We start from the raw sequence: 15156 nt of genomic DNA, 5'->3' as shown, positions 1-15156 counted from the left end.
ACCTTTGAATTCAAGATGCCTCTTATACTTAGATCAGCGCCCTTCCTTTCGCAAGTGGGCGCACTTAGGAATCATAAATCGCCGTTTCCTTATATTGGCTCCTTTAATATACGTTTTTCCTACTCGTTCCTTTACAAATCGAAGAAAGCGACGTAGTTAACTTAGATGCTTCTTTCCTCTCCGCCTTCAAGATTACGACGTTCTGGGTTATTAGTGGTTTTTCCCACTTTCTTGATTAGTGGAACATTGTGCAAGAATAGGGGCAGTAGCGTAAACGGAACCAGCTTTTGATGGCTGTCATTACGAGCGGTGCGAGAAGGGACAGCGTTCTTTGCGTCTAATCTTCAACGCGTCTGCTGAGGGTAAGGCTGGCAGTGCACTTCTGTCTCGTGTGAAGTTCGGCTTTTGGGCCTCGTTCCGTGAACCGGCGAGGTTCGAATGTGTGCATGGACTCTATTTCCAATCAGCGAATTCCAAGAAACGTCTGCCCCGAAGCAAAATTGCAAAGGATTCTGATCTCGCGATTAGACTATGCACACCGAATCTGGGGTGAGTATATTTAGGAATGCCAAAATTTAACCTGGATGCTGTCCACCGAATTTACATAACACTCCTGCTCATTAGGTAAAAAAGAACGAAACTGCCATTCCAGCAAGGAAGGTACCATTGTTGACTTCAGACAAACCTGCTGTAGTGTGTGGATGAGCGATCGCAAGCGCCTCTGCTTTAAGGGAGATCACAACATCTTAATTGAACCTCTCAAACCACATTTTGATCTCTTGACTTATATGGAGCAACTCAAAAGGTATGACGAGCCAGGTGATCCTGACTAGCCCCCCTTGTGTAACAGTGAACTTGTTTCAGGTAAACCGAATCCAAAGTGGCGTTCAGTTTTAACTTACCATAGATCTCTTCAATAATTGATCTTTGGAGTCGTTGTATCTCTTTACTGGTTGAAACTCTCGACTTGTGGAACTTCTTGACTTGTATTAAATCTCTTTACGCGTTTTATCTCTTGAATCGTTGAATCTCTTGACTCATTAAATCTATTGACCCGATCCGATTCACTGGAATCTGACGACCCCTCTTATTTATACTCTGTTTCGCTACAAACATGAATAGAAGAGAATCTACAGGAGCAAGCACAACACGTTGAGCGGGCCTTCTATGCACGCGCTCTCGTCAAGTAAAAGCAGGCAAACGCAGCTCCCGCTGTTAAAAGAAATACCGTAGAGGCCGGCATCGTCGGGCATACGTAACTACCCCTACAAAGTGGCCACCGCAAAATGTGGCGTTTTGTCGCCTTTCCGTGCTGTGAAGTGGGGGTAATGCATTCAGTTGGTGATGGCATACACACAAGACAAGGAGCGCCGTGAAAATACACTTTTAACTCTGCTTGGTTGGTTCCATCAGATTGTGGAGTCGGCTACGGTCGAACTTACAGTGAAACGGGGCATATATATGTTTTTACCGATAGGAAGCCCATACTTTCCTAATGATTGAAATCAACTTGGAAAGGCACTCGTCGTCAGCACTCTTGGTTGGCGTTGTAGCATCTGCACCATCAGACCTTTGGTGAACGACCTTCTCGTCGGACCCTATGTACACGTTGGGAATGCTAGCCACGCATTTGATGGAGACTGTTCCATTGATAAATAGGTCGTCACTGATCTTGAAGCGGAGTCTGCTGACAGAAGAGTCGAGGCCTTCGACGGTCGGAGTTGCCAGGTTGCTGATCTCGGAGTTCGTCGGATCGGGGGGAAGCCCATTGAGGTACCAACTGTAGTTGACCACTGGCCTGGACCCGAGGGAAACGCAGGCGATGTCCACGGTGTCGCCTATGTTGTAATGCGTCTGGGCGCCTCTTATCTTTGGACCCACCTTCGGCGGAGCTGAGTAGAAACCGAGAAGAATAGTATTAGGACAATCAATGTATGCATAAAACATCTTATCTTCAAGTTACGTTCGAGTATATTGACCATCTCTGTTATACACACGAAAAATGTACACGTTTTAGGGTTTCATCAATGGCTTTCACCAATAGGCTGTTGGTGAACACTGAACACACAGAATGCTAGAAATCTTTGCAACCGTCTATGGACAGTGTTTTGGCGAGCAACGAGTTTAAACGCAGCAAGCAGCATATGCAGTTCTAACCTGCGCAGAAACAGCCAATACAGATGCAGTAAATTAAGCATGATAGAAGAATTACGACATTGCCGACTCCTCCGACGTCTTGTATGCCTGACAGTTAAGAGACCCCCATTCTCATGTCATCGTCTCTGCATTGAAGAACGTTACGACTGTTGCTTTGTTTTAGTGAATATATTGTCACGAATGACAGACGACGAGGTAGGAAGAAGGTCAATCAACTAAAGATTAAGAGGTGCAAACTTGTGCCGAAATAAAAGGTACGATAACTTGGCGAAAGATTGACTCCGTCCGGCGTGGCGCGGAATCTTTAGAGCCTTCCCTGGAAGCCTAGAACAGTCTATCTCGTTCGTTCTGAAAGCGTACAGTCTGAGCATAGACAAGCTACACGGCTCAACAACCTTCTAGAATTTTCTACTTATATAAAGAAAGAAAAAACAACTACAATCGGTGGCGGGATTTGAATCCTGGCTTTCTGCGTGGGAGCCAAGCGCGCCACGTACTTGGCTAGCTGCGCGCGCGGCATTACTCCCCCCTTTAAAACGCAATGACCCGATGCAACACAAAACAAAAGAACGGTAAGCTACAAAGTCCTCTGAAATACGGAAAGTTCACAGCCCTCTCGAGCGTAGAACGGCTTGAGTCGAACGACGTGAACCGCCTCGGGTCGTCGTCGGTGCCGTGATGATGTTTGCGTTCCGTCGGGCACCACTTCGTAGTTGAGCTCCCCGAGACGACGAAGTACCTTTTACGATCCGAAGTACCACTTGAACAGCTTCTCGTAGCGGCCACGGCGACGAGTGGGTGTCCACATCCACACCTTGAGTCCGGTCTGGAAGTGTAAGTCCCGACGACGGAGGTTGGAGAGGCTAACGTCGGCGCGTTGCTGGTTTTGAATCCAGAGTCGCGCGAGCTGGCGGAATTCTTCGGCTCGTTGAGCAACCACCTGGGAGTCGTCGCTACCATCGTTAGCTGGCTCGTGGGGCAGCATCGCGTCAAGCATGGTCGTTACCTTCTCACCATGTACCAGCTGGAAAGGTATAACTCCAGTGCTCTTGAACCGCCGTGTTTGGCTTTCTTGTCTGTCGGCGCTGGAAATTTCGCGACGGCTCAAGTCGTCTCCGGATCTGGGCGAACGCCTTCGTTGCTAACCACACGGCCTAGGAACTTCAGTTCGTTATAGGCGAACGGACATATTGATGGCTTCAGCCTGGCTACGGCGATTTGTATGGCTTGGAGAACAGCTCGGGAGCCGTCGCAAGTGCTCGTTGAAATTGTTTGAAAACACTACGACGTCGTGAAGGTAGACGAGGCAGATCTACCATTTTAGTCCTGCCAGTACGATGTCCATGACACGCTAGAAAGTTGCTGGCGCCGTGAATAGTTCGAAGGGCATCACCTTGAACTCGTACAGTCTATCCGGCGTGACGAAGGTTGTCTTTTCTCGATCGCCTACGCCGACTAGAATCTGCCAGTAGCTGGTCTTCAGGTCCATCGATGAAAAGTATCGAGAGTAGCTCAGCCGGTCTAGCCTGTCGACGATGTGCGGAGTGAATAGACGTGTTTCCCCGTCACTGCGTTTAGCTGCCGGTGGTTTACGCAGGACCTGAGCGTTCCAGCCTTCTGAACCAATTCGACTGGAGAGGCCAACGGACTGCTCGAAGGCTGGATTGTGTTGTCGGTCAGCGTCTCTTGAACTTGTTCCTTGATGACCTCCCTTTCTTTTACCGAAACTGTGTACGGCGATCGATTAACGGGGAGCGCGTCGTCCTCTGTTACAATCAGACTTGGGAAGTAATCCGTTACTTTTTCAAGTAATTTTGTAATTACCACGTTACGTTTTTCGGAAGTAATTTGTAATGTAATTTCGGTGCAAAATATTGGTAACGGATTACCTTTATTACTCGTTACTTAAAAAAAATATCAGCATAATGCGGTAACTGGAGCAATGCGAGCAGAAAATTCAGCAGCATAAAGAGAGCAAGTTAAAAAAAAAATAGGAAACATCAGGAAGAGGAGAGTAGCCGAAATGAAAACACGGTTTTTTGTGGGACCGATCACTAGAACCACTAGGAAAACGGGCAAGGCATGTACAAATATACGAAACACAAAGGTCAAGGAAGACAACGCCGAGTAAGCTCTCCGTCGCGTTCCATCGTGTTTTCTTCTCCCGGGCAGGAGGAAGCTCTTCTTTTTTATTTGTTTTTGCCTTTTCACAGTTTCATCGTTTCCAACTTCTTCTACGTCTCCCGCCACCTGCACAGACATCAAACGCGGGTCCGTACCCCCGCCGATTCCCGGGTTCACAACTCGCGTAACAGACGATGTAGCCTCGCGCGAGGGGGTCGAATTCTTTTTGTCTTTTGTGTGAGCTACTGTATTCTAGCTCGCTCTTAAAGCACGGCTGAGAAGCGCCCGGCGCGAGGCTGAGATCATCGTCTTTGAGGGTACGGACAATACCTCTATTGGTTTACTTGTCTGCGCATGGTGATAGAGTCCACTCCTCACTTTACAGTCAATTCTAAACATAAAAGGGGGAGGGGGGTAGGTGACTAAGGAGTGCTGAAAGAGGGAGAGAGAAAGAGAGAGAGAACGCGCAAAAATGGTGTGATCTGCTATTGCTTTCTGAGACCGATGGCCACCGCTTTCCTCACTCTCTATGCCAAAGGTGGCCAAGCTGCGGCTCGCGAGCCGCATGCAGCTGCTCGCGTGCTAAAGTGCGGCTCGCAGCTCCCCCCTTCCTTCCTTCCTCCCCCCCCCCCCCCCCACACCTCCCAAACAGAAATGTAACGCGCTTAAATCGAACTACTGGTTATACGCTGTGGTAGTCTTGTGCTACTGCTACCTTACGTACAGTTGGATTGCTTTTGACTCGGATAGATTGAAAGTAGTTCGAGTTTCGTTTATTCCTCAGCTTTGCGTAAGCTATTTTAGCATACGCTGTTTTTCAGAAATCGCGTGCATACGCAAAAAGTCTTTGCGCTCCTCCAAGGCGGATTCGTGGTGAGAATTTGGCTGAATCCAAGACGAGCACACTTAAAAAATGGCGGCTGTGGTAGGAGCCGTGAGCGCGACGTCGGCGGCATCCTCGCGACTGCGATCTTCAACGCATGATGACATTGCACTCCTACGGGAGGTGCGCGTCAGAAACGTTTTGGAAGACCCACCAAGTTGGGCAAGAATCGCGGGCAACTTGCCGGCCTGCAACGCGCGAACGTTTCTCAGCGAAGGTAGTCCTGTGTGCGAAGGTCAATATATGGTACCTTTCTTGCCGATGCGACGCAAGTGGACACGACCGGTCGACCGCTCCCGTCGCATTCTCATATTTAAAGGAATTTAAAATCTGACCTCAAAGGAATAAACTTTTTTTTTTTTTTTGTCTCAAGGTACAGCATTTCGTGTGTGCAATAAGTGTTACTGTATGTTTGTGGCGTTGCAAGCGGGAGATGCTTGGGCTTTTGCGTCGCGGTGGGGAAACGCTATTCTAAAACACACCTGCGCAGCGCGCGTTTACGCAAGCGCTAAATTCAGCGCTAGCGTGCGCTAAAATTGCGCACATCATTCTAAAACTCGCTAGTGACTGGCTCGAGCTTGCCGGACACGCTCGATAGTCGTGGCCTTCGTGACGCAATCTTCGACTATTGTCGGAGGAATGCGGACGAGACCTCCAAAGATGCCTTTCACCCCACGCATGAGGACTTGCAGCTTCTTTTCGTCTGTGGCTTGCCCGTCAGCACGGGCGTTCAGGCGCATGACATCTTCCACGAAGCCGGTGACGCTCTCGTTAGGGCCCTAGCTAGACTGTGGTTCAAAGTAAGTATTCGGCTCTCTCCCGGTGGTGTTGGTTGAAAACGTTCCTTTCAGCCAGACTTGTGCTGGTTACTTGAAATATGTAATGGATTACAATTACAAATGACCAGTCCTCAAATGTAATGGATTACTGCTACAAATTACTTTTGCTGAAAAGTAACCGATTACTTTACTCGTTACGTTCAAAATTACTTTCACGTTACTTTTTTTGTACACTTATCCAGAAAACAATAGAAACAATGTTGATATTTTCAAAAATGTTCTGGAACCACTACTTTTCATTTCTCATACGCCCATATTATGGTAGTCCTTGTAAAAATAAAATATTGTATTAAGAAAGAGTGTAGGTGCACTCCGTTTACCTGCAATCTGACAAGGCACCGAAAGCTGGAATTGCACCCGCCATCCTGCTAGCTTACGGCCTCTGGAAATGGACCCTGGAATTGTGCAGACAGAGCTAGCGGTGCGCATGCTCAGTAGCAGCGTCTACCTCCGCTACGAGATTCGGAGCTAATGAAGCGATCTACGAAAGATCTCTTTTGACTTGGGTGTTTCGCCTGTTATCCACAAGAAAAGAAAGAACTTGATTCTAACGTTACGATGTATAGCCAATGCAGAATGGAAGTGTCCCAGATTACCTTGATGTGTTTCCGTAGATTAAAGTGTTGTTCTTGCTGATGACGATATGTGTTTTTTTGGCAAGCCAAGTATGCACTAAAACTCTAGGTTTCCGTTCACCTTAATACCCTGAATTTTGAACCTCTCATTAAGAGATGGCCATGAAGACGACAGACACTCCATGACCAAAAACTCGACCAGGAGAAAAAGTGCCGGTTACGGGTTGTCGATCGTTCATCGGCTCTGACTCGTGGAGGCCAGGGGAGAGGAGGGATAGAGAGCGAGAGAAGCGGTGGCCATTGGTCTCATAAAACAATTGAGGATCACACAACTTTTACGCGTTCTCTCTCTCTTTCTGTCAGCATTCCTTAAATGGCCTAACCCCCCCCCCCCCCCCCACCCCCTGTAAAGTAAGTAGTGCACTCGTCCACCATGCCCAGACAAGTAAACCAAAAGAAGTATCGTCCGTACCCTCGAAGACGATGCTCTTAGCTTCGCTCCAGGCGCTTCTCAGCCGTGCCTCAAGAGCGTGCTAGAATGAGGTAGCTACAAACCCGTATTTGATGTTTGTGCAGGTGGCAGGAGACGTTGAAGACGTTGGAAAGGGTACAACGGTGCACAAGACGAAAACAAATAAACACGAAGAGATTTCTCCAGCCCGGGGGAAGAAAAAATTACACGATTGAAGGCGACGGAGAGCCTACTCGGTCTTGTCTTACATGATAGTTGTCTTTCATATATTCCTACATGCTTTGCCCGTTTTTCTAGTGGTTCTAGTGACCGGTCATACAAAAAAAAAAAATGTTTTTTTTTTGGCTATTCTTCTCTTGCTGATGTTTCCGAATTTTGTTGAACTTGCTCTCTTTATGTTGCTCAATGTTCACCGCGTATTGCCCCATTGCTGTATTATGCTCATATTTAAAAAAAAAAAGTAACGAGTATTTAAAGTACTCCGTTAACAATATTTTGTAACGAAATTTCATTAAAAATTACTTTCGAAAAAAAGTAACGTTGCAATTACAAAATTACTTGAAAAAGTAACGGATTACTTCCCAAGTCTGCCTTCAGCTCGTTCTTGGAAACGTCCCACGATGTCAAAGAAGGCTCGTGATTTTCATACCAGTGCCTGGCAGGCCCCTCCAGCGACAGATACACGTCTTTCAGGCGCTGCTCGTCGGTCCAACCATTGTGGCGGGCGACGCATTCGCATTGGTCGATCAAATCTTCGACGTCTTCCTATAGTTCACCGTGGAACGGAGCAGCCCTCCCTGTTGTGACGGGCTGGTATACGACGGCAGAGGCAGCGGAGGTCTGCGGCTGGTTGGCAATCCTTCCATTTCTGCGGCTGAGCGGAGTTTCAGGTTCCTCGAAGAGAGTTCTTCTCACCTGGCTTGGAATCGGACTTTGTTGACGGGTGTGCGGGGACGAATGAGTAACCTTGGGCAGTGTGTGCTGCCTCGCATCTCCACCAGATTGTCACGAATGACAGACAATCAGGCAGGAGAGAACTCAATGAACTAAAGATTTAATGGGGGCGGACTTGTTCCAAAATAAAGGGTACTATATCTGGGCGTCGCGGGTATCGATGTTGGCGTAGCGCTATCGAAGGACTGACTCCGAACGGCGCGTCGCGGCTTCTTTTGAGCCTTCCCTAGGAGCCTAGAACATTCTACCTTGTTCGTTGTGGAAGTATAGCATAAACAAGCTACACGTCTCTCCAACCTTCCAAAATCTACTTAGATAAAGAAAATTAAAAAAAGAAAAACGACAAGCGGTGGCGGGATCTGAACACCGGCCTTCCGCGCTCGTGCCAAGCGCGCTGCATATTTGGCTCGCTGCGCGCTCAGCAACATCACGTAAATCACGATTGTATCTAACTCCAAGGAATATAACTCCTAGTACAAATAATTGGTATAAACAAACATTATTCGACACACTGTGTAAATCAACCTTGATTGAATCATTTTCTGAAGGTCGAACACCCATCGAAAAAGTGTGCTCTCACTTGAGGATAACGCACTTTTTCACGCCATTTTCGCATTATTCAATATATAAAAGCTAATCTATGCGACAGCACCCTGTGTTACGAGTAACTGTACAATTTCCTAGTGGGTATGCTTAATTGTGTCATTATATGCTTTTGTGAGTGTCTGTGATTGCATGTGTGCTTGCTCATGTATGCGTGCCAGAATGCTCTACGTCTACGCTATCGTCCTATTTGTGTGGTTGTATGAATGAAAGTTCTGCGACTTTACCTGTCACGTTAAGGATCTCGTCCCCGGTCACCACTTCAAAGGTAGGAGCTTCAGTGACGACCTCGCACCGGTATGCTCCCCCGCTGTGCAAAGTCAGTTGTTCCAGAAGCACCGAGAACTGGTCACTTTCCGCAACCTGCACAGGGAGTCAACGCTGGCTCTCAACACTGGATGTAAACGTAGAAGCACAAAATCGACCTTTTTTTTTTTTTTTTGGTCTAACAAGTTCTGCCTGAAGGATTCTCGGCGAACTGCGAATGAGCGTTGCACAACATGCCTCCATCCGTTAAAACAGGTAGATATTGTGCCACAATGTCGCCAGAACATGGCGACATTGTTATTGACTGTAGATAAGCAATTTAGCTAGTGCAGTACTACTGCTAGCCTGGTGTCTTTAATGTGCGTCACGCAGTAGATCTACCCGACCGCACGCCAGTACGATGCTCATCCAGATCGAAATGGGCATGGGTGGAGATTGAATCAGGATCCCTCGGTTTTCATTAATTTTTATGCTCCATACTACCGGTGCTAGAAATATAATCGTGAAAGAAGAACAAATACGTGCCAAGATAGGGCCTGCAAGTGTTGGTCGTGCAAAAAGGTGCCCTCCGAGAATTGTTAGAGCGGGAAGAAAGGATTTGGGGAGAAGGTATACAGATGCGTAGGGTTATATGGGAAAAGGGTCATTGCCAACTTAAAGCATCATTGTTTGGTATTGCTGAAAATATATTTTCCCGCGTCCCTCAAGTGAAAAATGAGAGACGACTTCTTCATAGAGATTGACTGGTCATGTGCTTTCTGGGGAGGTAGGTGCGCAGGCAGTTTTTAGGAGTGCATGCATGTGACTCTTTAATAGTACAGGTAAAGAACTGGTAACACAGGAAGCTGGTAAATATCTTTTTTTTTTTGGCGCGGAAGCATACTGTAGCACGCAATGTATATTTTCTGGTAGTAGCAAAAAAGAAAGTTGTTAGCATAATACCTTGCTTTATCCACACAAACTGTAAATTCATTTTTGATCAACTGAGAATTAAAAAAAATTCACATTGTCTATTGTGCGCCATTTATGATCTATAAACTCGAAATAATTTGTACCGATTAGTGTTTAATCTTAAAGTACCAAAGAAACAAAGAAGAAACAAATCTGCACGCTCGAAGATGAGGAGCAATTTATGCATTCTACAGGTTTAGTCTCTCTATGCACCAACACACCATTTACAAACAAGCCTTTGTTTGCCGAATCAGAATCGGGTGAGGCGAATCTTCTGCGCAAGCTCAGTGCCGACAGCAGCGCCACCGCCGTGGCGTTACGTCAGCGAATTGAGTTGGTGTATACCCGGAACACAACCCTCGCTGAACTGCCCTCGAGGCTGCTTCATTTCTCGGGAATCATCTTGTTTTCGCTCGTACTGGTACAGAGACGTTTTCTAATTGTTGGAACCATCGCGCATGCTCCCTGGACTTAGGAGAATCCCATGTTCTACTTCTTATTTCTTTCAACATGAGCGCCAATATAAAACCGATTTCCTTTCGGACGCCGAAACTTGACACCGATAAAACACGGAATTTCTGAAAAAGCTTAAACCCCCTTTGTTCGAAAAAAGAAGTAAACCCCAAACACACGAACCCCATTTATATGTAGGGTTTTGTGTTTTCGGCTGGCGCGAACACGTTAGTCAAATACTCGAAAAATGCCCTCATAACAATAAGAGGTTGCAAACGAGAAGATGGATGAGGTTCTGAAGAAAAAAGCAGCCTCGCTGACAGTTCAATGAAGGTCGTGTTCAACTCAAAATAAAGCTATAGATACTTAAAATGTTTCGTCCGGTTAAGTTTGGGTTGCTCTTGTCCAGGGAGAGCTTTAATCCTAAGCTTTTTTGGTTCTCGCCGATTTTAAGTGACTCAGAGGCTAATAATCGGAATTTATCGGTATTTACGGGGGAAAATAAAAAGAACCCTTTTTGCAAGGTACGAAATAAGGATTTTATGGATGCACGTACGTTTACCGTAAGCCCTCTCATTGGGAAAATCTTCTTGGGCGGGTTCTCGCTCGGGAGGTAGCGAAAGAACTCGTGATTATCTTTGTACCACTTGACGCAGTATAGTGGTGCACTCCCGAGCTTGAAGAGGCAGTGCAGCCTGGCGCTGCCTCCCAACCGGGCGTACGCTGGCACACCCAGACCGAGAAGTCGAAGGTCACCCGCACTCGTGGCATCTCCTGCATGCGACGTAGGTCGAATGTTACGTGAACACTTTGAATTTGTATAACGATTGGTTCATGGGCTACATATTATCGCTGGAAGGTTGTCAGGGAAATGTTTTAGCATTGCGTTTCCATCAACACACTATTTACAAAGAAGTCAGCGTTGCCCAAATCATGTATTAACGCTGCGCTTTTTCTCAGGAACCAAATTCGCCTGCGTTGAAGCAGTGTCACGTCAGAATCACGTGTTGGACTCAAGGAGAAAACGCAAGCACTGTGCGTTCGCGTTCCGTGCTTCACCCTTGGCAAGTGAAATACGCAAGCAACGCAGCGAGCTATGCGGGGGGACGCTCGCTTTTGATTTTTGCGTGCGTGTCCTCGTTACCTCGTTGCGCGCGGGACAGCGCGAGACTTCCCCGGACTGAAACATGCGAACACACCTCAAACCGCTCGCCGCATATTTATTTAACAAAAAAGAAATAATGCATGTTCACCGTCGGTACAAAGATATTCGCGACATTTGGGTGGCGATGAGATTCGTTGCACCGGATCGGGTAGGACCGAATGCCGGCTTTGTATTCCTTGGAGCAGTTTGCATGGGCACATTTAGATGACACTGCAACTGTTTGCCGGTTGCGTTTCTGTTCGTCTGAACTAAAAGTGCTGGTCTGACTGAGGCGCCATCTGCCGTCAACCGTGTTGGACGTGCTTCGTATCGGCTCCTGATGATACCATTCTCACCAGCGGAGCCATCACCCTCGCAGCAAATTTTGGTACCGATACTGTCTCCTGCAAGGTCAAGGGCCCGTTGGGCGAAATTTTGAGCCCAGGTGAGCCGGAAACCTTCATTTTTCGGCGACCGAAAAACCTCTTCGACGTCCACCGCGCTAACCCTACCCGGCCATCGACGAGTACGGCACCCTTGGAAGCGACACTAGCGCCATCGCGCCACCGCACCCCTCGCCTCCCGTGAGCGGCGGCTCCCGCCGCACCCGCTGCCGTACTCCTCGCTAAGCCTACTTCAGGCTCAGCGCTGGCCTGCTTCCAGCATGGCCGGGGCCTCCCCATCACTTCAATCCACCCCACCGCCCCACGACCTCACCAAGTGGACTAATGTCTACTCGAGCACCAAACCCACGGAACAACATTATACCGTCATCCTCAAGCCGCAGAATGGGTTCGATCTCACGTCCGAACGCCCATCGACTCTCACGGAAGCCGTCATGCAAGCAGCCAACCTCACCCCTACGGAAATCCGAGAGACCATACTGAAGCTTCGGCCTACGCAAAACTTGGCGGTTATTGACACATTTTGTCCCTCGGCACAAGAAAAACTGATCCAACTTCAAACCGTTCGACTCCAGCAAGGGAATCAACCTGTGTCATGCTACTCGCCCGTCCCCGGCCACTCGTGCAAGGGCGTCATTCACGGTGTGCCTGCCCTCACCACACAAGAGGAACTCATAGCGCACCTCCACTCCCCGGGCCCCCGCATCATCACGCCCGTATGATGGGCCTGTCAGAATCAGTGCTCATCACGTTTGAGGGCACGTACATCCACTACCATATCCTCTACCACCGAGCCGAATGCCGCTGTCGCCCCCACCGTCCACGGGCACCCCTGTGCTACGCATGTCTGCGTATTGGACACAGGTCAGAAGTTTGCACTCTAAAGAATCACATCGCCCTCTGTGAAAACTGTTGCGCGGACACCACTACACTCCGCGACGAGGAACACCGCTGTTCACCTTTCTGCCACAACTGCTCCGGTGACCACCCCCCTACATCCAACGACTGCCCTGCACGCAACCAGGCGAATGCCAAGGTCCGACAGGGAGCGTAACACTGCCGTATAAGGCAACGCCACGAGCCGACCAACCCGCCAGACTCTCCAAAGCCTCTCCCAAAGATCCCGGTCACCACCCCATCGCAAACCTCGGCTGGACGACCTGCTAGGGACACGCCGCCCATGGACCAACGACCACACACGGTTAACCCCTCCACAAGAGGACAACCTCCATGAAACAAGCCCCACGTCCCAACCAAGGACACAAGACGTTCCCGAAGCCTCAGCCCCACGAGAACGGTGAGTGAGCCTACCCCTCGCACCCTCCCCCCTCCCTCCCCCAACCATCAACCCATCTACGACAGGGACAGCCATAGACAGGCCCTAGGCCGCACGTGCCCCCACCCTGCCTCATCACAACACCTCTCTAACAACTCGCCCAATCCTACCGCACCAACACTCACCTCCACCACCCAACACGACTCTGACATGCTCAAAAGCCTCCACACGGCCTTCCAACAGCTATGGTCTAAGCTGTACCGGATTGAGAAAGAAAACATTGCCCTACGCAGGGAGCTCGCGGATCTGAAGACTAATCGACTCTCCCTCCAGGCCCTCCTAAGAGCCCAACAAAAACAAAAAACCCAGGACCAATCCAACGATACCACTAAGTGCCGCCGTGAATCATTCTCGTCTACCCTTTCAGAGTGCAATGATGACTAACTCGACAATACAAATTTTACAGTGGGATTGTCGCAACCTCCGCCGGAAAAAAATGACCTACAACAGTACCTCCTCTCCCTGCCCCGAAAACCCTGGCATCCTCCTAATCCAGGAACCACTTGCTAAAATTAACCTCACAGTGTATATTACCTTCACTCAGCCCTCCATCTCTGCCAAACACAATACTCCACTGGTTGCAACTTACATCGATAAATCCCTGCCCACCATACAAATAGACTGCTCCCACCTAAATAATAGTGACCAAGAACACGCTGTAACTATCATGCAACCTCCGCACGCCTCCGCACGCCCCCTCCTTATAATTAACGCATACTGGAGACCTGGAACGAACTTAGCAGACCCAACAAACTGGCTCACCAATATCCTCACCTCGAACAAAAACTGCGACGTTCTCCTTGCGGGTGATTTTAACGCCCCCAACGTACTCTGGGGCTATCACCTCTCCACCCCCAGGGGCAGGAAACTTGAAAACGCGGCCAACGCCAACCACCTTACCCTACTCAACGAAGCCACAACCTATACTAGAACAGGAAACTCGGTGGAAAGGGACACTAACCCCGATTTAGCTTTCCACAAAGGCACACTCACACCCACCTGGCCTGTCACTGATGAGCAACTAGGTAGCGATCACAAGATTATCATCACCAGCCTAGAATCCCCGCACCCCAAGAAAATTCGCCGTAAACCAATCCTAATCACAGATTGGGACAAATTCCGCCAGCTTCCTCATCTCCTATACATGGGCTCCTCGACATCCTCACCCTACAAAACGAACACGCCAAACGCCTCTACAGATCCACTGAAACCCCGCACATCGACCGACACCTCGTCAACCTCTGGGACTCCCGCCACCGTACAGTCTCCCAACTCAAACGCCGAAAAACTGACAAGCATCTTAAAAGTCGCCTCACCCAAATCAACAAAGAAATGCAAACCTACGCCGACAAACTGATGGTCGAAAACTGGCTTCAGCTATGTGACTCCCTAAACGGGCAGGTCGGCACCAAACACGTTTGGCGTTTGCTTAAGTCTTTTCTAGACCCTCCCACCCTACAGAACCCCCTGACCCGCATCATGCTAGCAACCAAAATCTCCCCCCAACAACTAGAACAAGACCTGCGCCAAACCTTTTTTCCCCCTCCCAAACTCCCACTCCATCGTCCCTCCACCATGGGCCCCTGATTTCCTCCTGAACGACATTGACACCCCTTTCACTCTAACGGAATTACAATCCGCTCTCAAGTCCATCACCAAAAATACTACGCCGGGAGAGGATGGCAGCACCTATGAGCTATTAAGGAATCTCAATAACGACCAACATGCACAACTCCTGGTATTCTACAACCGTATATGGGAAACGATTGAAATCCCCCCGGAATGGAAACACGCCTCCATCATCACCTTATCTAAACCCAACAAACCACTCACCATCAACAACCTCCGACCAATTTCCCTCACATCCTGAAGCGGGTAAACTCCTCGAAAAACAACGTATCGCACAGTGTTATCCTGGAACACGTCGCCTCAACCAACTGTGGCACCCGAATGTACAGCTTTATTCACAACTTCCTCTCCGAACGTACGGCCTC

The 15156-nt window shown here is 48.7% G+C and overlaps 1 protein-coding gene across 1 annotated transcript in view; it reads right to left on the bottom strand.

The window, feature by feature from the left end:
- Nucleotides 1-1063: 1063 nt before the first annotated feature.
- Nucleotides 1064-15156, bottom strand: part of LOC115328376 — a 43555-nt gene continuing 29462 nt past the window's right edge. The window contains exons 4-6 of the mRNA XM_029989567.4: nucleotides 10835-11052; nucleotides 8835-8970; nucleotides 1064-1892 (exon numbers count right to left, since the gene is read on the bottom strand). Coding sequence (XP_029845427.2) covers nucleotides 1468-1892; nucleotides 8835-8970; nucleotides 10835-11052 — 779 coding nt within the window. The 3' untranslated portion in view covers nucleotides 1064-1467. The remainder of the gene's footprint in view (nucleotides 1893-8834; nucleotides 8971-10834; nucleotides 11053-15156) is intronic.

Source organism: Ixodes scapularis, unplaced genomic scaffold (genome assembly GCF_016920785.2).
Source record: "Ixodes scapularis isolate PalLabHiFi unplaced genomic scaffold, ASM1692078v2 PGA_scaffold7__128_contigs__length_106722199, whole genome shotgun sequence".
Classification (NCBI taxonomy): domain Eukaryota; kingdom Metazoa; phylum Arthropoda; class Arachnida; order Ixodida; family Ixodidae; genus Ixodes; species Ixodes scapularis.
Note: the sequence above shows the minus strand (reverse complement) of the source record. Positions and strands in the feature narration are given on the sequence as shown.